The sequence below is a fragment of the Dipteris shenzhenensis genome, chromosome 27 (assembly GCF_047967505.1).
Source record: "Dipteris shenzhenensis isolate YYH24624 ecotype China chromosome 27, Dip_SZ_1.0, whole genome shotgun sequence".
NCBI classification, from domain to species: Eukaryota; Viridiplantae; Streptophyta; class Polypodiopsida; order Gleicheniales; family Dipteridaceae; genus Dipteris; species Dipteris shenzhenensis.
In genome coordinates, this window is record NC_141622.1 from 2,257,404 (window position 1) to 2,281,636 (window position 24,233).

At 44.0% G+C, this 24,233-nt stretch overlaps 1 protein-coding gene across 2 annotated transcripts; it reads left to right on the plus strand.

The window, feature by feature from the left end:
* Positions 1-8,361: 8,361 nt before the first annotated feature.
* Positions 8,362-23,884, plus strand: LOC147883729 (calvin cycle protein CP12-3, chloroplastic-like). Of its 2 annotated transcripts, none has more exons than XM_087398552.1 (2): positions 8,362-8,875; positions 23,654-23,884. In XM_087398552.1, the coding sequence occupies exon 1, from the start codon at positions 8,409-8,411 to the stop codon at positions 8,841-8,843; it is 435 nt and encodes a 144-aa protein (XP_087254678.1). In that variant the 5' UTR covers positions 8,362-8,408; the 3' UTR covers positions 8,844-8,875; positions 23,654-23,884. The 2 variants fall into 2 exon arrangements, with proteins under 2 accessions (XP_087254678.1, XP_087254677.1); XM_087398551.1 differs by having other exon boundaries at positions 8,362-8,852; positions 23,636-23,884.
* The last annotated feature ends 349 nt before the right edge of the window (positions 23,885-24,233 follow it).

The following is a 24,233-nucleotide window of genomic DNA, read 5'->3' on the forward strand; positions in this document are numbered from 1 at the left end:
AGCACGAAACGCGCTTCGAGGGAGCACTTTAGCCGAAATGGAGCAATAGCCTTCAAAGTAGTAGGACTTCGAATGCAAGCAGCTAGCTCAAGCGGCCAAATGCCCAACTTTGTGAGATGCACTGCTTCGCTGGTTGTGTGAGGAATCAAGTGACTCTTTTGATGGGGGAATGAGATAAGAAGTGACAAATCCTTAAAACTAGATTTGCGGGCAAGCAGCCTTTCTGTCATGGAGCATATAAATACTTACTTGAAATTGAACCTGAATCCTAGCATTTTGTTAAAATTTTAAAGGAAAAAAGTGAATCAGTAAAAATATGAACATGAGACGTGACACTGTGTCCGTTGGGACCCGATCCTCCTGCAAATGTCAGGGGTGGTGATATATTATTGATTTCGTGATGGCCATATTTTGGAACTTGAAGTCCAACAAATACATGAACAAGGTAATTGTGATGGGAAACGCTCACAGAACCTGTAAATCCTTGAAAAACACAGCAACACTCTTCAAAAATATGCACAAACTCTCAAAACTCACAAATGGAAGAGACAGAACAAGCGTGCTGGGTACAATCTCCCACCATAGGAGTGGTACTCTCCTTCCACCTCCTATGTATTTATGTATATTTCTCAAAAAGCTTTCCAGCAAAAATCATACAAAAGCCTTTGTGCTTTCCTCCGTGCACCCTTTTACAAAAAGCCCATCCACCTTCTAGAATAGCTGGCTTTTTTTTCTAAAAATAAAGCTTTTTTTAACTTTAGTTTATACACTTAGCCAAGCCACTAATATTCCAAATTTTAAATATGTACATAAGCTTTTGTAATATAAAAAATTAGGCATAAGCCTTATTCATCCCCGCATCACTGGAGTTGCACCTACGCGCCCAAAATATGGCGGATCATGCTTGCCAGATGCCATCACCCGATCAATTACTCTTCCCCTGGATTCACACGATCAATAGTAATGAAATATTTCAAGCATAAGATATCCTTGGAATTAATCACCACAATCAATCAATTTTTCAGTATTATAGCAATGCAAAATCAATAAATCACAGATGAATGGGGCACACATGCGACACATGCCATCTCATGGTGCACCTGATGCTACACATGAATAAAATTGTATGGATGGTGCACACATGCTACACATACTATCATCGCATAAGTGGTGCACATAATGCTACACACTCATACAGGCACAGACGTATATCCAACCATGTAGGAGCACACATGTATCACTATGAAACAATGAGCACACATGCATCAACTGCGCGACAAAAATCCTGGATCTCACTAAACTAAATACTGAAGGATTAAATTAATGGGATAATTCCAATTCTCATAACATCCCTCTTGCTTTAAATCACAATTGCCCTCAATTGCGGGACAAAAAATTAGTCAATAAATCAGGATACTAGCGAAAATATCGCTTGGGCATCCACTTAGCATCCTCAATGGGGTGGTTCTTAAATGTAAGAAGATAAATAGGATATGAGTTTCCACATCTCATTTGAGTGATTTGTTGATCAATGATATGGTCTGGCTCTAAGAGCTGGGTCTCTCCTTGAAGCAACATTGCATCATCTAAAATAGGTTGAACTGGTAGGTCTCCATGGAAAGGTTTCAGGAGGTGCACATGAAAAGAATTATGAATTTTCCAATCGGATGGTAATTCGAGCCGATAGGCAGTCATTAATGCACTCCAAAACTTTAAAGGGACCATAGGATTTAGGGGCAAACTTAACTACAGGGTGTGTCTCAATACTCTTAAGTCTGCGCTTCTCAATACGTAACATGACTAGGTTACCTTTAGCAAATACAACTTTCTTTCTACCCTTGTTTGCACGTGTAGTATACACAGCTTGAGCATGCTTGATATTCTTTTTGACAGTAGCCAAAATGCTAGAGAAATCTTCAGTAAATTGATTAGCAACCTCTACTTGGTGCTTAAGGCGGGTCAATGGAGTAGGAATGGTCTTTTCATAGACAATTTGGAATGGAGATTTGCCTGCAGTAGAGTGCTTAGTGTTGTTATAGGCAAATTGTAATATGTGTATAAATTTGTCCCATTTTCCTGGCTGACCAGACACGTAAGCACGTAACATGTCACAAATAGTATTTGGTGTGACCTCAGTTTGGCCATTAGACTCGGGATGAAAAGAAGTGGAAAAATCTAACTTCGTACCAAGATTGTTAAAGAGTGCGGTCAAGAAGTTACTACAAAATTTACTATCCCAGTCTGACATGATTACTTTTGGAAGGCCATGGTGTATAAAGATGTGCTTGATGAACAAATGAGCAGGCTGAACTATGGTCAAGGTCTTGCAAGGAATAAAGTAAGCCTGCTTGCTAAATCTATCAATGATAGTCCAAATCATATCAAAACCTGAGCTAGTCGTAGGAAATCCAGTAATAAAGTCCATAGAAATCTGCTCCCATGGGCCATTAGGAATTGGTAAAGGCATAAGTAAACCTTGATATTTGCCCTTGTAGCTCTTGACTTTTTGACAAATAAGACATTGTGCAACAAAAGTTGCAACATCAACTTTAAGCTTAGGCCAGAAAAAATCTTGAATTACAGTTTGATACGTAGCAGCGATGCCTCTATGTCCCATGTAGGGTGGCTAATGTACCTCTTTCTAGTACCAAGTGTCGAAATGATGCAATGACACAAGCGCTTTTCGTAGAATAGATAGTCATTATGAATGGAATACGAGGCCATAGGGGTGCTATTAGCTTGCTTAATCTTATGCCAAATTTCTGAAAAGTTTCAATCAGTAGGATAGTCCACCTTCATAGGCTCAAAAGGGTCTCCCTCGATGATTGAGATATTATTTATGCTAGGTCGACGGCTCAATGCATCGGCAACTACATTGTCTTTGCCTGGTTGATATTGGATCATCGGTTTAAAGCTGTCAATAAAGGCAACTCATTTAATGTGTCGATCCGAGATCACCGGCTGAGTCAGGAGATGTCTAAGACTCTGGTGATCAGTCTTAATGAGTAACTCTGAACCCATAAGAGAGTGTTTCTAGAGTTTAAGGGCATGCACTATAGGAAGTAATTCTTTATCATACGTGGAATAGTTTAGCTCTGTTGGTTTTCATTTACGTGACTCGAATGCAATTGGATGGTTATCTTGCATGAGCACAGCCCTAAAACCCTGTCCACTAGCATCAGTAACCATGACAAAGAAGGGTCTCGTAAAGTCCAGCATGGTCGAAACTGGTGTGTGCGTCATTGCACCCTTAAGTCATTGAAAAGATTAAGTGTGCTGCTCACCCCAAGAGAAAGCACGAGACTTACGCAGTAGTTCGGTCAATGGATGTGCCTTGTGTGCAAAGTTTCTAACAAATCTGCGATAGAAACTACAGACCTAGAAAAGATCGTAACTCATGGATATCTTTAAACTGTGGCCAGTTTACTATCACTTCTACCTTCTTGGGATCTACTCGAATGCCTTTAGCTGAAACAATGTGTCCAAGATATTCAATTTCAGGCTGGAAAAAAGAACTTTTCTTCGGGTTTTCATGTAAGAGAGAGAAAACAAGATCCAAGTGTTTCTCATGTTCCTGTAGACTCTTGCTATAAATCATGATATCATCAAAGAAAACTACCACAAAGTCTTGATAGGGTAGAAAGATACGATTCATCATCCGACTAAATGTGGCAAGTGCATTGGTCAATCCAAAAGGCATAACAAGAAATTCATAGTGACCAGTTTGGGTTCTAAAAGCAGTCTTGAGAAAATATCGGGCGATGATATCCTGACTTAAGATCGATCTTGCTAAAGATTGTGGATCCTTTTAACTTGTCGAGTAGATCATCAACTCTCGAAATGGGGTATCAATTTTTCACTATGATTTTATTTAAGGAACGATAATCGATGCACATTCAGAATTCATTTTTCTTATTGACAAGAAGAACAGGTGTCCCAAATGGTGAGCTACTAGGTCGAATTAGGCCTCTAGCCAAAAGATCTTCCATTTGGGATTGAATCTCTTGCTGCTCAGTAGGATTGTGCCTATATGGTGATTTACATGGTGGTGCACTACCTAGAATAAGGTCAATCTTATGATCCTCAGGTCTAGATTGAGGTAGGCCAGGGGGTAAGTCTTCCATAAAGTAGTCATCATAGGTAGCTAGAAAAGGATCCAAAGTCTCTTACTTAGTTTTCTAGTCTCAGGACTAGCTTCAATCTTATTGACCATAACAGATATGTCTTCTCACATTTGCGCAAAGCTCTTTTAGCTTGGGTATGTGACAATATAGGCCAAGAGGGAAGATTCTTATCGCATTCTAGAGTCATAGTCTCAATGCCTTGAGTCACAGTAATGGTACGTTCAAGATAATCAGGTTTGGCATCATGATCGATGCGCCAAGGCATCCCTAGAATGAGATCTTGCTCATGCAAAGGAGTGACTAAGAAATCATAGCTCTCAACTAATGGCCCTAAAGTCACCTCAAGATCCTTAACCATTTGCAAACAATTATAATTTGATCCTTGAAAAGCTGATTTGACTTTATATTTTGTTTTGATGGTTGCGAGCCCTAACTTTTCAACTAAACGTTGCGAAATGAAATCATGGGTGCTTCCATCATCAAATAAGACACTATTCCTTTTCGTGCAATAGTGTAGTCATATGTAACAAAGAAGTACGAAAATAAGATGCACTTTTATCTGATTAACACTTACATGAAGGGGTGTAGTCGGTATCTTCAGTGTCGTCCTCATCCTTGCCCTCTTGCTTGAAAGATTTATCATGGGATCCATCATCAATTTAGTTGATCCCTACGGAGTTGTTGCACTGACTATTACCGTTGGTACGTCCATTGGTTCTCCCTCCATTGCCTCCATTGTTGTTGGTAGCATTCTTTGCTTGGGTACCTGTCTTGTGTGTAGCAAGTGGATTCTTTGGACATTCATAAGAGTAGTGTCCCTTCTCTTTGCATTGGTAACATGTGACAAGTTCTTTGGTTCTTTGATTAATACGTGACTTAGCAAGTTTTCAATTAGACTTACCATTATATCTACCAACTTTACCACTTACACCCTCCTACTTGAAGTATGAAGTATGCTTCTTTGCTCAAGGGGTGTGAGTAGCAAAGCTTCTTCCCTGCTTTCTTTCTGACTCTAATGCCAAATCCATAGCATCAAAAGTTGTAGATGGTCGAAGCATACGTACATCAGCACGAATAGTAGGACGTAAACCCTCAACAAAGGTACGACATTGCTCCTTTCAGGACACTTTCTCAATGGTTTGCAATTGAAGTAGAGAGGAAAGATATTTGTCATCGGTGTTGAACTTCTTCTTGATCGATGGTGATCATTTTCCACATCCTCATCATGATGTAGATCTTCAGGATAACCTATCTCTGATGGAATACGCCTTCCGGACATAGTTAAGTATGTGCACGATGCAAAGAAGAAATCACTATGAAAGGAAATACACACAAACACAATACTTATCTCAAGTTTTGAAAGCGGCTATTTGTCGAATAGTATCTCTGTGGGCTCTCGAACTCACACGATTCCAACAAGTGGATCCACGTTGCAAGGTATTAAGCAAAGCTCATGTCCGAATAGCACTTGTAGACTGCCTTCTGCTCTTGTGAACACTTGCTTTTGAGATTCTCCTCTTCCAAAATCCGTTGGGTTGCTCCCTTGTTTTCACTTTTGCCTTGGATATCTTTATGACTAGGAACTTCAAAGAATAGAGCAATAAAGTGACTTAATCTAGTGGATAGTCACCAATTGTTAAGGGGACTTGAGCTAGAACAGAACCGGGATGGGGGACCTCCCGGGAAGTTTAAAGAGCAATCTCCCAAGGCTTCCTCGTGCACAGCCAACGGTGCCTTCAGTGCCAGGTATGCCAAGGACTATGCCTTGGTCGTACGCTTGGAGGAGCTAAGGCGTGGGTGTGCGTTCACACACTTCGACCTGTCTACGTATGACCGACTTCCTTTGCTGTGATTTTTTTCCCTTTGCCGCACGTTTTCTTGCCTACAAGCCATTCTACATTGTTCGCTTCTGTCGCTTCGAACTTTGTTGCACTCTTGTGCACAGTGTCTGCAATCTGATGCATGCTGCGATTTCTTATTCGAGGATGCCGGGTGCATGTGCTTCCTGTGCTATGGATGACAAAACCTTGGCTTTGATACCACTGTGATAAGAAACGCTCACGGAACCTGTAAATCCTTGAGAAACACAACAACACTCTTTGAAATTACGCACAAACTCTCAAAACTCACAAACGGAAGAGACAAAACAAGCGTGTTGGGTACAATCTCCCCCCATAGGAGTGGTGCTCTCCTTCTACCTCCTATGTATTTATGTATATTTCTCAAAAAGCTTCCGAGCAAAAATCATACAAAAGCCTCTGTGCTTTCCTCCATGCACCCTTTTACAAAAAGCCCATCCACCTTCTAGAATAGTTGTTTTTTTTTTTTCTAAAAATAAAGCCTTTTCTAACTTTAGTTTATACACTTAGCCAAGCCACTAATATTCCAAAATTCAAATATGTACATAAGCTTTTGTAATATCAAAAATTAGGCATAAGCCTTATTCATCCCTGCATCACTAGAGTTGCGCCTACGCATCCAAAATATGGCGGATCATGCTTGCCAGACGCCATCGCTCGATCAATTACTCTTCCCCTGGATTCACACGATCAAACTACAACCATATGAATAAAGGTGTTGTCATCCTTCGATCTTGCATCCATCTTGGATTTCCTTTCTCCCTCGCATTGATAACATGCATTAAAAGAGAGGAATGATGTAAGAATTCAGATCGAAAACAAGCAATTTTGAATGGACAATGAATTCAAAATACTTATATTATAATATATAATATATAATTATTATAACCACACATAGTGTGGGCGGGGAGGTGGTGCGCTTCCTTCCCCAAAGAGTTATACTCTGAGGGAACGGGCCCTTCCTTGGGTGCCGAGATAACATTGAGAAAATAAACGCTGAGAATATTAGCATTGAGGATAAGTCTTGTAAATGGAAAATATACTTGCATATTACTTGAATGTTAATAGTCATAATTGTAGTCGAATGCAGGTAAAACCATTACAAGTAGCGCGCCAGGAGAAATTCAAATTCTCGTTGTCTTTTGGCGATTTCTTTGATCTTAGAGACAGTATCGCCAATGTGAGCCTGATAGGATTTGCGTGTGTCCTTGAGCAGGATGATTCGAACATTCTCAAATTGTTTAGTAGACTGTGCACAGATATGACAAAAAGACAACTATTATTTGAAGAAGTCCGAAGTAGAGCACATAACATTCTCACTCTCCACTTACCCAGTGTTACATGCATCTGCAACCTTGGGAAAATGGGAGTTTGAACATTGTAGTAAGTTGAGATTTCTAGCTTGTGAGAGCATAGCATTAGGTCATCGCGAGGCTCTCCAAAGCTTCACATGCCAAGGCTATGTCAGGTTGGCACCGTCATCTCTTGAATGCCCTTGTTACACTTATGTGCTAGCCCATGTTACTCACCTCTAGCCATTTCATGATATCTCACATTGATTTGGTGCTAATGCACTTGATTGCTTCATGCACTAGCATAGTAGTTTCTTCCCAACTCTCTTTCATGAGCTCTCATGTCGTGACCATCGCTATCATTGACTGAAGAACGTTGCCCAAGCGGTAGAACATTTGTGCCCTGCTCTCCACCGATAACAAAGTATGTAGTTCTTCTTTTGGCCTCAATGAACTCACTTGGATGAGATTCTCCTAGCAGTATGCAACAAGTGCCTTGAAAGATCTAAAGTGTTGTTTGCTTCCTTAGTTGCCTTCGTTTTGAATCTCTTGATGTGAAACTGAATATCCTCTCTTCAAGTTTCTTAGGCTTCACAACTAGGTTCACCAATTTATTGAGCTTAAGTATAAACATGAGCTGCCCTCTCTTCTTCGATTCATTCTCTATGAACTCCATGTCAATTTGAGCTGCTTTTTCCATGTAGCTTGTGTAGTTTAAAGAAAGTTGAAGCCGCTATGAATTGCAATTTGGCAGAGCTGTGGTGCGCCCTTGCTTCAAGGGAGCACACTAGACTTTACAGCAAGGTATTTGGGTTCTAGGTGATTCAGTTGGAGAAGTGTTGCACCAGACATCCTCTCTTTAGAGGGTCAAGCGAAGGCATGACACGAGTCTCTTGAAGGACTGAATGAGAAAAGCGAGACCGAAGGATTGAATGAGAAAAGCCTTGTATGCTTTTTGGAAAATTCTAAGCCTTAGATCAATCAATCCAACATCAAGGGCTTACAATTATAGATGTGGCTTCACAGAAAAGGGAAACTTCCCGCCGTAATCATTCTGACCTTTATTGCCAAATCATTCTCTCTTGTCTTCATCGTTTATCTTTGCCCTCATCGCCATCGCCATCGCCATCGCCATGGCGCTCCTCCTTCACACGGCTGTAGCAGCCGCAGCCGCAGCCGCCCCAGCTCCACCCTCACCTTGCCTTTTCCCCCTCACCTCCTCCCTTGCGTTCTCCCAAACCAGACTCCCTCGCTTTCCATCCCCCTCTCTCACCTTTACCTGCTCTTGCCGTCGTCCCTTTTCCACAGTCTTTGCCCTCTCCAACCCCACCGTTCCCACCAAAGACGAGGGGCTCAACAAGAAATTGGAGGTCAGCATTTCCGAGGCTAAAGAGGTTTGCGCCGGAAATGATGCTTCCGAGGAATGCGCTGTCGCTTGGGATGAAGTGGAGGAGATTAGCGCCGCCGTGGCTGACCAGCGTGCGAAAGCCAAGGTAGCGAGCGATCCATTGGAAATTTTCTGCAAAGACAACCCGGAGACGGACGAATGTCGAGTCTACGAAGACTGAGAGAATCCTGTAAGTCGATATATTCATACTTTGTTGCTGTTATTTTCGCGAGTGGCATTAAGGCTGACCCCGTGGCATCGGAATTGTACTAGGAAGGTAAACAGGCAGAAAATCTAGTTATAGGAGGGTGCTGACTCCAGATCAGGTACGGTAGTGTTGTGCGTCAACAGTTATTGCTCTCATGAGACTGGCAACAAACATACGAAGAACCTAAGCCCCGTCATGCTCCTAGCAAAGTGGTTCACCGCCCATACAGTTCGTACTTGGCTTGAATCTTAACGGAAAACATGGATGTAGAATCCGATCCAATCTTTCGAGTCTCTCTATGTTGGACCTGCGCATCGGTTGTCCTCCCAAATAAGATTTGCCGAGCTTCCTAGATGACACTTAAATCGGCACCTCCTTAACACCCAAATCCTTGCAGCACTCACCGGGCAATGGACTCTAGAGATTGGTCCTTTCAAGCTCTCGGTATTTCCTTTTTTAAGCAAGGGTCCCTGTCCCAATTTAATAGGAGAATCCAAGATGGGCCTAATCAAGGTTTGACATGAACCCTCTGATGGAAGCGGACATATCATGGCGGCGAAGTCAGGTTTATGCGAAGAACATTTAATTCCGCCTGATACTGTGTGTGTTTATTGAGTGGTACCTACATATTGATCGCCACGCATTGCTGTGCGACAAGTTTGGGTGACTACTCACTATTTCTTCGCAAAGTAAGATTTGAACCTAGAACGTACAATGTATTTCCAGGACCTTAGTTGCACTCTCCATGTTGGAGCAGCTAGAGGCTGCCACATGTCCATGCTGCATGCCTGCACGGGAACGTGTTATATCATTTATGATGTATCATCACATAGAAAGAGAACTTGAGTCAATAAGCATGGAGGCGTTGAGAGGAGTGCTTTGAGATGGGAACCTTGAGTGAAGGACAGGCTTTGGAGTGTTGCAGTGAGAGTTGGGGTAATCGAGAGCTTAGGCATATCAACATACGAGAGCTTGCACATGCTTGGAGAGTTTAGGAGCATCTGCTAGAATTATTGACATATTCTAGGCAGTGACCAATGTAATCCATAAGTGAGTTAGGGACACTTTGCCCTCACTAGAGGTTTTTTCCCCCTAACCACAGTTAGTGGGTTAGTGTGGTAAAAGTCACTTAAACAAAACCACATCCACTCTTGTATCTTCCCATCTTATCTATTCCATACTCTATGTTTTGCTCTCCAACTCTCGCGCATCCTGCTTGTCTGCTCGTCTCTCACATTTGGTGTTTGAGCAAAGTTAGTGTGAATAGCTCCCGTAGCCCGTCGTCAAGGACCAGCTCCCATTCAGCTCGTGGATCAGCTCCAGGAGAAGCTCCCATAGGTTGCCTGCAGTAGCTCGAGGTTCTAGTCCGTACAAAGTTGTTCGCATGTGTGCGGCCAACCAGTTCGTCCGTATGCTCTGCCCATCGTCGTCCGTGCACCGTACAGGTCCTACTAGCACCGTACAGGTGATCCTGTCAGTGTTGTACAACTCCCACATTTTTGCACAGGTGGTCTTGTCCTGCGTCGTATATTTCCGTACGGTGTACGGGCTGTGTCTGTACAGTTCCGTACTGTGTATGGACTGTGTCAGCAGCTTTGGCTGTCCCATTCAGCTCCCTGTGCACTCAGATGCCCTCAGAGTCGCCATTTTGCCTCGAATCTGCAGTTCCATTTGTATGTAACATTTGCATGTGACAGTTACAGAGTGCATTTGAGGCATTTTGTTTTTTGTAGACATTGCAATCAGTTTGCAGAATTTGCTTTAAAAATTTGGGGCTTTTGTAGAAATTTTGAGCTTTTGCAAACAATTGCAAAATTTGGGGGTTTCAGTCTATTTGCCCTCTTTCAGTTGCAATTTCTCACAAAAATTTGGGGCTTTTGCATTTTGGATGCAATTTGGCAGTGGATAGAAAAATTGGAAGTTTTGCAGGCAATTTTGGACTTCGATTGAGTCACATTGCAGACAGATTTTGCAGAGTTTGAGCATTTGGAGAGCATTCTGGTGCATTTTAAGCCTTTGATAGGTTGTGACAACAACCTGCCATTTTGGGCAGACTTTGGTTGTGCATCTTTGATCCCAGGAAGGGATTTCACTTGTAAGATTTGCTGCATTTTTTGTTTTATATGGTAGGTATGGCTCAGAACCCCAATCAAGTTTTTGGTGTCCTCACACAGGAGGATAAGTTGGATGGTACCAACTACTCCTTATGGAGTTTTATGGTTCGCAATATCTTAGTTGGCAAACACCTATGGGATTATGTCAACGGAGATGAGACATGACTTAAGATTGTGGTTGCACCTGTCACTCCTCAACAAGGTGGAGGAAGGGGTAGAGGTCAAGCACAAGGTGCAGGAGAAGTGTTAGGTGCAGCAGCTGCTGCTTTGGTGCCTCCCGCTCAAGAACAGAAAAGGTGAAGGGTGCATCGTCGGTAAGATGCATTGATTTCCCTTAAAAAAGGATGGTGTAGTACGAGTTGTTCGGAAATTACAGTTCATACATAGTGATGTCTGTGGTCCCATGAGGACACCTGCTTTTGGGTCTATGGCTTGAAGAAGAAATCAGATGTGTTTATGCATTTTTAACACTTTGTGGCCAAGGTTGAAAATGAGAGAGGACTCAAGGTGCAGACACTTCGCACTGACAGAGGGGGGGAGTATATGTCTCATGAATTTGAGGCATTTTTGAAGGAGAAAGGCATTACATATCAGCTTACAGTGAGGCTTACCCCTCAGCAAAATGGCAAAGCTGAGCGGAAAAATAGAACTCTCATCGAGATGGATGCTCACTAGCAAGAAGTTGGCTCACAGATTCTGGCTCGAAAGGCTCATGTGTGCCAATTATGTTTTGAATCGGGCTCCCACAAAGGCTTTGAAGACAATCACTCCCTACGAGGCTTGGCATGGGAGAGAGCCTTCAGTGGATCACTTTCGTGTCTTTGGATGTGTTGCATATGCCCACATGCTTGTGGAGTTTCAACATAAGTTGTCAGATAAGGCGCTGAAGTGTATCTTTGTTGGGTATAGTGCAGAAAGCAAAGGCTATCGTCTCTACAAGCTTTCCACATGCAAGATTTTTGTGAGTAGAGATGTAATCTTTTTATACACATGCTGAATTCACTATTCCAGCTTCTTCAGATGATGTTTTTGAGGGGTTCCTTTTCATTGCCTTCGGTTCCCTGGCTGATACTCATGCTGAAAATCAGCATTTACAGCAGCCTCCTTGTTCCAAATGCCCAAATTCAGCCACTTGCTGATTTTGTTCCTCCCCAGGTAGTGGATGATGTTGTGAGGCAAGAGATTCAAGAGATACATGCAGCAAAAACAGTTCCAAACTGGCTGCTACAAACTCTTAGGGAGAGTAGACTTGAGGCACCTTTGCCTGGTAGGACTCGTAGTGCAGCAAGGCACGAAAGGGGGGCTCTTTCCGTTGAATCAGCTTATACAAGTACTCTTCTAGACGAGGAAGAACATGATACTTTCGAAGAAGCCAAGAATAATGTGCACTGGATGAATGCCATGCACAATGAATTCATTGAGAAAAATCAGACTTGGGAGGTTGTGGATTTGCCATCAGGAAAACATGCCATTGGTATCAAATGGGTTTTCAAAGTGAAAGGAAGCCAGATGGGTCTATTGATCGGTACAAGGCACGGCTGGTTGCTAAAGGATATGCTCAGAAAAAGGGCATAGATTATGAGGAGACTTTTGCTCCTACATCCCCGGATGACAACTAAAAGATCAGTTATTGCAATGGCTGCAACTTTCGTTTGGAATGTTCATCAGTTGGGCATAAAAACAGCTTTCCTTAATGGGGACTTGGAGGAAGAGGTTTATGTCAAACAACCTCTTGGCTTTGAACTTTCGGGCAATGCACATCAAGTTTGCAAGCTGAATAAAGATTTATATGCGCTGAAACAAGCCGCACGTGCATGGTATGCCAAGATTGATGCCTTCTTGGTTAGCAACGGGTTGCATAATAGTCCAATTGAGAACACCCTCTACATCAAGAAGGATGGGGGGGATATTTTAGTCATCATTCTTTATGTAGATGACATGCTGCTCATAGGGTCAAATGAGGAAATAATTGCAGATTTCAAGGCTGAATTGAAAGCTGAATTTGACATGACAGATTTGGGCATGTTAAATTTCTGTTTGGGGATCTAGTTCATACAAGACAAGTGTGGCATCCTTATGTTTGAATCCAAGTATGTGCAAAAGCTCTTAGATTGATTCAACATGTAAGATTGTAAGCCTACAACCACTCCCATGGAGCCAGGGCTGAAGCTTACTATGTATGATGCAGGTGAATGAGTGGATGCCACACTTTATATCCAGGCGCCTCATTTATTTGTGCAATACACGGCCCGATATTCACAATGCAGTATCTTAGGTGGGCAGGTATATGCACAGCCCAAAGACAACACATTGGTAGGCTGTAAAACGCATCTTTCGTTACTTGCAAGGCACAAAGTCTTATGGCTTGATGTTTCCCAGGGGGAGTGACTTGCAGATGCATGCTTATAGTGACTGAGATTGGGCTGGAGACTATGACACTAGGCAGTCCACAAGTGGTAATTGTTTCTTTTTGGGCAAAGGTTGCATAGTTGATGTTGTGAGTGTTGGAAAGGTCACCTCCCCATCTGTAAGCCCCCAAATGAGGAGAGCATGGGGGGGGGGTGAACCTAGGGTTTGAGTGTCTGTCACATGGGCATCTGATTGGATGTCATGTGGGCAAGAATCAAAGAGATGGTGGGTACCTGGAGCTAGGATGGATCTGCAGTAGCAAAAGGCGAAGCAGTAGCCAGCACAAGGAACCCGTACGGCGCAGGACACGTGGCCGGGAAGAGGGCCTGGCAGAGGCACAGACATTGCAGGGAGTGCAGGCCCAGATCTGCAGCAGGAAAAGTGGCTGTCAGTGGGCAGGAAACAGGCCTTTTATAGGCTGGATATATGCCTTGAAAGGAGGGCCAAAGGGCCCTGGAAGTTTGGGCCAGAAAGCCCTGGGTTGTGTGCCTTATAGGGCTGGACCAGCCACAGACTGGTCAGCCAGTCTGGTCGGCCAGTCTGTACCAGGCTGGTCGGTTTTTACCAGCCCCCTTGGGGCCTATATAAGGAGGCCATTCAGGCCTCATTTCATCATCACTTGCAGCAGCAATTCCAGAGCAGAAAGGAGCAGCAGGCAGCTACCTTCGGGACCTACATTCAGGAGGATAGAGAGGTGCTAGCAGGGCTGCCGACTTAGCCAGGAGGCTGCCCATCTAGGCTGGTTTCCAGACAGCAAGGTGGAGAGGATCATTCTAGACAGAAAGTTTACTTAACGCTCGAGGTGGAGCACGCGGACTCTAGTCTAGAGATAGCCAGCAGATAGGAGGAGGACTTTGTGGTAAGATCAGAGGACCACACCATTGGTGGGACTCTGGATCTGTCTCTCTTGTATTGTGTCCATAGTTGTGGACGGAAATATATTATTTGGTGGTTTCTCTATCTAGTTTGGTTCATTGTCTATTGATGAGTCTGCACACCTATTGAATGCACATAAGTAAAGAAGTTTGTGATTCCACACCCACACCGCACACTGTGTGAGCTCCTGGGCATTACTATCAGTCTTCCGCTGCGTGTACCCTCTGTTGGGTCTTTTCTAACATGGTATCAGAGCCCAAGTAGGAGGCTCACAGGTGTGGGAGCCTGAAGGCAGGGACCTTGTTGAAGGACGACCCTGATTCAGAAGCTCTAGGGAATCAACTTCCACGACTGGAGGATTGTGCCCTTGCGAGAAGGAGGGTGACTCAGGTTCAATCAGGTGTGTTTAAAGTTCTGGTTTACTGAATTTGAGTTTGGTTGACTTTGCTGTGTGGTATATACAGCAGAGATGTCGCCATCTACAGCCTCTTCAGCCCCTGCTTTCCCTTCCTCCTCCTCCAGTTTTCTCTCTTTCACTATCCCTAATTTTGTAGAGGCTGGGAACCTAGATGGGACTAATTACCCGATCTAGAAAGTGAAGATCTGGAGTCATTTAGTGGCTCGGAAGTTGTGGAAGCTGACCACGGGAGAGGAGTCGAAGCCGGAAGACTTGGTGGACAGTAAAGGGAAGGTACTCATGGCAGTAGACAGAGAGAAGCTTGAAGCTTGGGAAGAAAGAGATGCCCATGCCCTGGCAATAATCATAGGGACTACGGCGGACTCTGTTCTTCCGCATATCCAGCTGGCCGAGACGTCAGTAGAGGCGTGGGCCACCCTGAAGGATCTATACGAGACAGACAATACCTCCCGCATTGTGCTTCTTCAGCATCAACTCTACAATCTTGATATGGAAGAAGGCGATACGGTACATAGCCATTTGACGAAGGTCAAGGTGGTGGGGGATCAGCTGGCAGCAATTGGTCAGAAGACAGACTCATGCCATTTGGCCTTGATGGTACTGAGGAGATTGCCTCGGAGTTTCAAGAGCTTTGTTACGGCTGTGACAGCAGGACAGAGGACCAAACCTCTGACATTTGAGGAGTTGTGTCCCTTATTGCTACAGGAGGAAGCTTGGGAGAAGCTCTACAACGAGGACAAAGACGACAAGGCGATGCTGGCAAAGGATTCTGTTGGCAAAGGAAAGGGCAAGCCTAACGGTGGCAAGTCCAATAAAGATGACTCTGACGACGAGGGGACTTCGAAGAGAAAGAAGAAGAAGTGCTTCTATTGTGATACGCCCGGACATTTTGCAAAGGATTGCAGAAAGAAAAAGGCGGATCTGAAAAAGGAGTCTGACTCAGATTCAGAGGGAAAAACCAAAGCAAATGTGGTAATCAAAGAATTGTTCCTGGTGACATCACCGAGTGTTACCGAGGTCAGATATGTTGATCCAGAAGTCACAGTAAGGATGTCTGACATAGAGATGTGGGTCGACGAGGAGTCAGATGCCTTTGTGAAGGTGAAGGACAGTATGGAGCGCTTGGTACCTTCCAGGTGTGTAGCTGTTGACACTGACACGAGGGTGGATTCCATGGAAAGCCCTGGGGTCTCATGGTCAGATGGATGGTGGAGTTCAAAAGGGGACAGTACAGGATTACACAGGATCTTGGCGAGTGCCTCATTGAGGTACAGGTTTTACTTTGAGAGCGAACATTCATGCAGTACAACAGTCTGGTATGTATTTGATATTCTGCATTTGAGCCTTTATAGCATGCTGTGGAGAGATTCTGCTCTTCATTTGTCTCAGGTTATAAGAGAGTGGAAGGAATTGGCCTCTTCGAAGGCAAAAGGGGAAGTATTTGTGCTTCTTCAAATCTCGGACGCAGATTGCTAGAAGGTGGTGGACAAAGAGTACTGAAGCTAAAAGAGTACCTGCTTGAGAACTCAGCGAGAGTTCATGGTCCAGGTTATCTGGAAATATTCATTGGTTGCAGACCTTGCCAGAGGAAGGACGGGTTGAAACAGACCCTCAGAGCATGGTGCCTCGAAGACTCTAGGTTGTTCACTCATTATGAGGGGGACGACTGGAAGATCGTGACGGCTGGGTTGCTCGAGTTCAGAGGCGGGAATGCGACTGAAGGAGGTGGTACCAGGAGGTGCTACCAGAGATGGACCTGTGTACCAGGATGGTGTGCGGAAGCGGAACCGGACCTGGTGGAGCAGGAGCCACTGGATGCAAAGCCAGGAAAAGATTTCGACACCGAAAGGTTTCAAAGGACTACGACCAGGGAGTTACTGGAGCATTTTCATCGACGTGTTGGCATTGGGCCGAGATGTGTCGGTGAGAGGGGGTGTTGGAAAGGTCACCTCCCCATCTGTAAGCCCCCAAATGAGGAGAGCATGGGGGGGGGGAAGAACCTAGGGTTTGAGTGTCTGTCACATGGGCATCTGATTGGATGTCATGTGGGCAAGAATCAAAGAGATGGTGGGTACCTGGAGCTAGGATGGATCTGCAGTAGCAAAAGGCGAAGCAGTAGCGAGCACAAGGAACCCGTACGGCGCAGGGCACGTGGCCGGGAAGAGGGTCTGGCAGAGGCACAGACATTGCAGGGAGTGCAGGCCCAGATCTGCAGCAGGAAAAGTGGCTGTCAGTGGGCAGGAAACAGGCCTTTTATAGGCTGGATATATGCCTTGAAAGGAGGGCCAAAGGGCCCTGGAAGTTTGGGCCAGAAAGCCCTGGGTTGTGTGCCTTATAGGGCTGGACCAGGCTGGTCGGTTTTTACCAGCCCCCTTGGGGCCTATATAAGGAGGCCATTCAGGCCTCATTTCATCATCACTTGCAGCAGCAATTCCAGAGCAGAAAGGAGCAGCAGGCAGCCACCCTCTGGACCTACATTCAGGAGGATAGAGAGGTGCTAGCAGGGCTGCAGACTTAGCCTGGAGGCTGCCCATCTAGGCTGGTTTCCAGACAGCAAGGTGGAGAGGATCATTCTAGACAGAAAGTTTACTTACGCTCGAGGTGGAGCACACGGACTCTAGTCTAGAGATAGCCAGCAGATAGGAGGAGGACTTTGTGGTAAGATCAGAGGACCACACCATTGGTGGGACTGTGGATCTGTCTCTCTTGTATTGTGTCCATAGTTGTGGACGGAAATATATTATTTGGTGGTTTCTCTATCTAGTTTGGTTCATTGTCTATTGATGAGTCTGCACACCTATTGAATGCACATAAGTAAAGAAGTTTGTGATTCCACACCCACACCGCACACTGTGTGAGCTCCTGGGCATTACTATCAGTCTTCCGCTGCGTGTACCCTCTGTTGGGTCTTTTCTAACAGTGAGAGACGAGCAGACAAGCAGGATGCAAGAGAGTTGGAGAGCAAAACGTAGAGTATGCAATAGATAAGATGGAAAGATACAAGAGTAGAGGTGATAGATAAGATGGAAAGATACAAGAGTGGAGGTGGTTTTGTCTAAGTGACAAAACCACACTAACCCACTAACTGTGGTTAGGAGAGAAAACCTCTAGTAAGGAAAAAGTGCCCCTAACTCACTTATGGATTACATTGGTCACTGCCTAGAATATGTCAATAATTCTAACACCCCCCTACAGTGCCAATGTGATGATGTACAAGGAAGCGATCAATCACCAAAGGGAGATAAGTTCAGGGCACTGGGAAATGCCTCAAACTGCTCACGTGGAAGTGCTTTAGTGAAGATGTCTGCAACATTGTCATGTGTTGACACATAGATCATATTGATCTCCCCTACATGCAACTTCTCTCTGACATAATGATAATGAACCTCCATGTGCTTCGTGCGAGCATGAAACACAAGATTCTTTGCCACAGCTATAGCGCACTGACTATCAGTGAGAATCGGAGAAGGACCCTCCAATGAGAGATGAAGATCAACAAACAAACGACACAACCAAACACATTCAATTGTCGCTGTGAAAGCTGCCCTGTACTTAGCTTCACATGAGGAAGACAAGTATAACTTACCATCAATAGAACCCCACAAAACAATAAGGCAGCGTTTTAAGATTCTTATCGAATTTGTTTGTGAGTTCTTGATTATGTTCATTGACTATGCTTGCGGAGTCTCTCTTTTTTTTTGCTTATTTTGTTTTAACTTCTTCAATGATTTTTGCCCTTTGTTATTCTCTTACCCTCCTTTTTTGTTTAGTTAGTTGATGCTTTCTCTAGTCTAGCTGAGTTTCTTATTTGGATGTGTGTTGTTATTCTTGGGTTCCTAAGCTTTTCTTTAGTTCCTTTTTTGTCTTCTTTTTTGTTCCCTACCTTTCTTGTTGATGTACTTTGTGCTTCTTTGGGTCCTTCTTGAACCAAGGGCTTCGTGTGCAATTTCTTGAAAGGTTCTTGATGTGAGGAGTAACTAAGTAGGGATTCTTGATTGCACGCTATGGTTGATGATCTCTCAAGTGTATTGAGCAACGTCTCTAGGGCCCCATTTCTCGGCCGTGGTGAGTTTGCCCTTTCTAACCTTGGTGTTGTCACCCTCGGGCGGCGGGCGTGGGCCTTAAACACTGTCATGACTATTGAAAATTTAAACAAGACTTCTATAAATCTCAACTCTCATGAGGTACGCTCTTTTGACTCTTCCACACATTGTTTTGCTCCTAGCCAGGAGAGAAACCCGTATAGAGATGATTTCTTATCTAGATCAAATTTATCTTGGGATTGAAAGTGCACCATGTGTTCTAATTTTAGAGGATGAGTTTGGTCTTGGATTCTTCTAGATATATATATAATTTCAAGTCGATATTGGTTAATACGCATTATACAAATAACAATATAAGGATTCTCAATAAATTAAAATGTCTTAGGAGCAAACATCTTACAGCCCTCAACCCCTCAGTCCTATTCATACCTCCCAAGTAATCTATGCTATCTACAATATTCATAGTTGTAGTATGGTTTATGTAGGTCAGACTTGTTGTATTGCTTTTGTCCGTTTTCAAGAGCATGTTAGGGAAGCTAGGAAAGTTCATAGAAATGACTCTTTGATTGGAGATTTGCAAGCTTTATATGCATCAATGGTGAAATATCCTTTCGATGTTTTCCTATTGGCAGCTAGGCCTCAAGAACTTTTTTGATCAACCTTCTTTGCCATAAAAGTACATTTGCTGACTTTTGCATAAAGCTGATGCATCCTCAAAATTTGCAGCACTTGCTTCACATGCTTAATGTACTCTTGTCTATCCTTGCTGTAAATGAGGATATCATCAAAGAAAACTAGCATGCTTCTGAAAAGAAGTGGATGCAATATCTTGTTCTTCAGTGCCTGGAAGGTGGCCTGTGCATTAGTCAATCCAAGAGGCATCACCTTGAATTCATACAAGCCTTGTTTTGTGCAGAAGGCTGTCTTGTGCTCATCTCCTTTCACCCTGATTTGATGGTAACCAGACCTCAAATCTATCTTTGTGAAAAACTGAGCACCCTTGAGTTCATCCAACAGGTAATCAATGCACATGCAGTATGATCCATCCTTCTTCTTCACCAGAAGCACCAGAGAGGCAAAAGGAGAAGTGCTAGGAGAGATGAAGTTCTTCTCAAGCAATTCCCGCACCTGTACTGCCACTTCTCCCGCTCAACCTTAGATAGTATGGGGCTTTGTTTATGGGCTTACTGCCAGGCTCTAGAACAATGGCATGATCCACATCCCTCTTGGGAGGCAATTGGGATGGCATATCAGCAAATACATCAGCAAAGTCTGATAGCAACTGCTGCATATCACAATCCTCAACACGGGGGAACGCTACCCCCCTGAGATACTGACACATTCAATGCGTAGAGGGTATGCTCCTTCCTGAGCTCTCTGGCCAACTGCCTTGCTGAAATGACCTGCAATTTAGGAGTGGCAATGCCATGCAATGCTACAATTCTACCCTTGTGGACAAAGCTGAGTGATAGGGCATTTAAATCCATGCTGATTTACCCAAAGATTTCAGCCAATCGCAGCCTAGGACAGCATCTATTAAGATGCAAGGATCAAGCTCTCTGAGGATTATGAATTTGTTGAGGATCTCTTGGCACTTGGCAACAAAATTTACTGACCAAATACTGTCCAGTTGTCGCCTCTACTCTCAGCCCATGATCAATCTCAGTAGCAATCAGTCCCACCTTCTGTAAGGTCTTAGAATTGATGAAACTATGAGTGCTACCGCTGTCCACAAGCATGTGAACAGTCCTGCAATTAATCTATCCTTTTAAACTGATAGTTTCAGCACTTTTGGCACCCATAAATGCATGAGAGCATAAATTGTTTGCTGCGCATCCCAATAGATCTCCTTCTCGTCCACAGGAGCATTTCCATTTGCATCCTCTCGCGCAAGAAAAGGAATACCAGCTTGATGCTCCACATGAAAGACTTTAGGCCAACGGCCTCGCATGTTACATGTGGGCTGAGTGTCATCGGATTGTATATCATGCATATTATGTTCATTAGCACCATTGGGATCAAAGGGGAAATCAGCCCCCTTCATGGGTCCAACATCTGGAGCTCTTCTTCCACGACCTGTGCACCCTCTGAATCATCATGAGTGGCATCCAATGTCTCAGAAGCATTCATAAAAATCCTCATCATTCGATATCTCAATAATCATGCTGAGTTTTGCAGTACCACTATTACGCATTTTGCAAACTTTCCGATGCTCAGGAGTCCACTTCTCACCACACTTAAAGCATAAGTTTGCCCGCTTTATGCTGTCCATGATAGCCCTGGTGTGTTGTTTAAATTCTGATTTTTCATTTCCAACACTTGGCTTAGCTCCTGGCTTAGCATCAAATGACATGTATGGCTTAGCATATGGCATCTTGCTGCTTGTAACAGTGGGAAACCTCGGAAATGGTGCTGCTGCTGATTTTCTTTCATGCCAATCAGTCACCCTATTCTTCTTCTCAGCCTGATTTGCATTCCCATATGTGCTGCCCGCTGTCATCTTATACTTGCTAGCATATTTGGGCTCAAATACCTTTGCCAATTGGGCTGCATGCTCAACTGTTTGAAGGGAATAACTACTACCCTACCATGCAATCCTTTGACAAAGGTCAAATGCAAATAGAACAAGGAGAGGGTTATGTGCCTTCACATGTGTAGCGAGTGAAGGACTCAATCCCTGGATGAAACGCAGCAACTTCCCTCTCTCAGGAGTCGGAGACACGTCCTGTACAAACATGGAAAGTCTCCAAAAACGCTGCAAGTATTCTTGGACAATACCGGTCTACGATAATGCATAGAATTCAGCCAGATATTGCTCCAGTATGAGCAGGGATACCAATGTGGTGATCATCAACTCCTTGAACTCTTTCCATGTGGTTGGCCTCTGAGGCGAGTCCCTCGTATAACGCCACCAAATATGTGCATAGTCTTGCACGTGCATATCCGCAAAGATTATGCGATCCTCATGTTGCTTGGGGTTGAAGTGGAAATAATCTTCCAACTTTGTAAGCCACTCCTAGCTCATTAGGTGTGCGAGTGTCCCCTTTGAACTTATGCATCGTGAGTTTGTCATTGATATCCTTGGCTGCATAATTCTTGTGTGTGTAAGCTCAGCCTACATAGATGCAGAAAGCTGTGAGCCAAAAGATGGCTTGACATCCTACAAGAAGGTGCTCTATGGCACAGAAAATGCATCATCTAAGTCCTGATAACCCCATGCTGGGGTACATGCAATGGTCCAGAAGATTGATGCTCATAGGCACTATGGGCATCTGCCATAAAACCCCTGCGTGGAGCAGACAAAACATCCTGACTGTCTGAGTGGTCCCCTTGCTGGGGTGCGGGCTGCTTACCCTTATCCTGCATAGCAATGGCAGTGTGATTTGTTGACCAATCTGCTGTCCCATCTGGGCAAGAGCAGTATCCTGCATAGCCATGGCTGTGGTAAGCTGCTGGCTGAACTCCTGTCCTATCTGGCAGAAAGCACCCTGGAGCATAGAGGAAAGGGCATCCAAAACCTGTGTCTGCGCTGCCTACGCTTCCCGGGATGCAAGAGAGGGAGGCTGAGTGGAAGGAACCTTTATACCACTAGTGGATGCAACCACTGTGGTAGGCACTTGCTCATACTGAGTTGCCTCATTACTGTCATGCAATATATCACGAGGGGCATGCTTCGGTGGCATGGTGATTGGCTCTGGAGAGAGGAGAAATGGATATCAAATCCCGGCTGTATGAATAAGCCAAAATAGGGTTGTGGAAAGCCCCTAAAAGAGGCTAGAAGATTCTGAGTTTTTTTTTTTTTTTGGGGGGGGGGGGGGCCCTACGTCACCTAGGACACTTAGGACTCCTAACCTAAAGACTGATAAGAGAGTTAGGACATTGACCTAAGGTAACCTAACTTGACCGTTTAACTCGTACATAAGACTAACCTAACCTAGACTAACTAACTAACCCTAAACCTAACTTCTGTCCAGGGTTAGAGAAACTAGAGCAAATCACGGCATCAAAGAGCTTGTTCATGAATGGGAGCCAACTTCTACCAGCCATGTGAAGATTTTGGTTCAGAGCCCTTTATGGCCTTTGGCTTGTCCATTGTGCCTTCAGTATGGCATCTTGCATATTCGCTCGTCAAAAGTAAAGAGTGAACTGGGTCTAGGAATCATGGAGAGATTTTGGGCTGGCTGATTGGGATTTGATACAATGTGGGGGCATGCTTGACCCTGGAGTTGGATCTGTGATGGGTGAAGATGACTTTTTCCTGTCTAGTTTGAACAAAAGTTGTCGTTATTTCTAGAGAAACTAAATGAAACCCATTCATGCTCTTGGCACTGAAAGCCCTTCTTCAGTGGATCAACCGTTAGTACTCTGTTCCGATTTGTCTAGCAGAAAGGAGCTCCTGTGCCTAAGGATCTTATGTTGCATATTTTTGAAATTCTTGCAATGCTGACCTTTTTGGGGAGTTACTATGGGTGGTTAGTCGGTGAATTTGAGTGTTCAAGGGAAGGATTGGTGTACGGCAGTCCATAGGGCATGTGTGATAGAGGCAGCCTTGGCTTCAAGGGGGGAGAGGTTGTAGAGATACGATATTGTTCGTTTCAACAGGAGACCCAGTATAATTTATGAGACCATAGAGAAATAGAAATCAGGATTGTGTATTCCAAGATGCAGCCCTGGCTGCCTATTTCTAGATGTTAGTGTCGGAGGTAAGTCTGGCCAAGTTGTGACCGTTTCTCAAAGAACTGTTCTAGAACTTTTTAAACATCCTTTCCAGATTAATAGCCATTATTTTTGACATGACTGCTTCATTTGTGAGCTGCCTATAGCTCGCCTTCGCAAACGAAGCATGCTTGTAGTGTATTCTTTAGCGGTGCTGATTCCTGACACTCCATTTCCTTTGATGTGTAGGATTGGATAATTTCAGAGTCTTTAGTGGAACAAGCTGGTTGCACAATCAAGTTACCTCATGCACACATCAACTCTGTTGAGGTGTGGACTGATGCCAAGGAATATCCATATCTGGTTCTCCCTCAAACTTTATTTTCAGGATCTGCAGGACCGTTTTTGTGAGACATAATATTTTACACGTGATCTTTTTTCCCTATTTGTAGTTTGATAACGTTGGCAGCAGCTGGAGTAAAGTTGTTTGTTTTTTAATTTGTAAATGAACCCGAGTTGGTATCTTGCATGCTGTGCTGTATATGTGCATACTTGATCTAGGAAAAGCAGGTTGATTATTTTTCAAAGAGTGATTTCTAACTCCCCTTTTCGTAATGGAGTGTGCATCTCACTTTGAGGAAAACGGATGTGTGAGACAGTGGTTTCTACCTTTCAGATGTGCATGGTGACTGATGTTAAATATTCCTTACAGATTAGATTATCTGCTGAACTTAGAGGGGTGAGAAATAAATCATTGTCTATCTACTAGTCAGTGCTCACATTGGCTCTGCATACCCTAGCGAGGTTTGCGCTGATAATAAACTTGCAAGCTTGTGTTTCTTCTCCT

Excerpts from the sequence above, each read along its gene's own strand:
- LOC147883729 (XM_087398552.1), top strand. The coding sequence starts at position 8,409 with ATGGCGCTCCTCCTTCACACGGCTGTAGCAGCCGCAGCCGCAGCCGCC.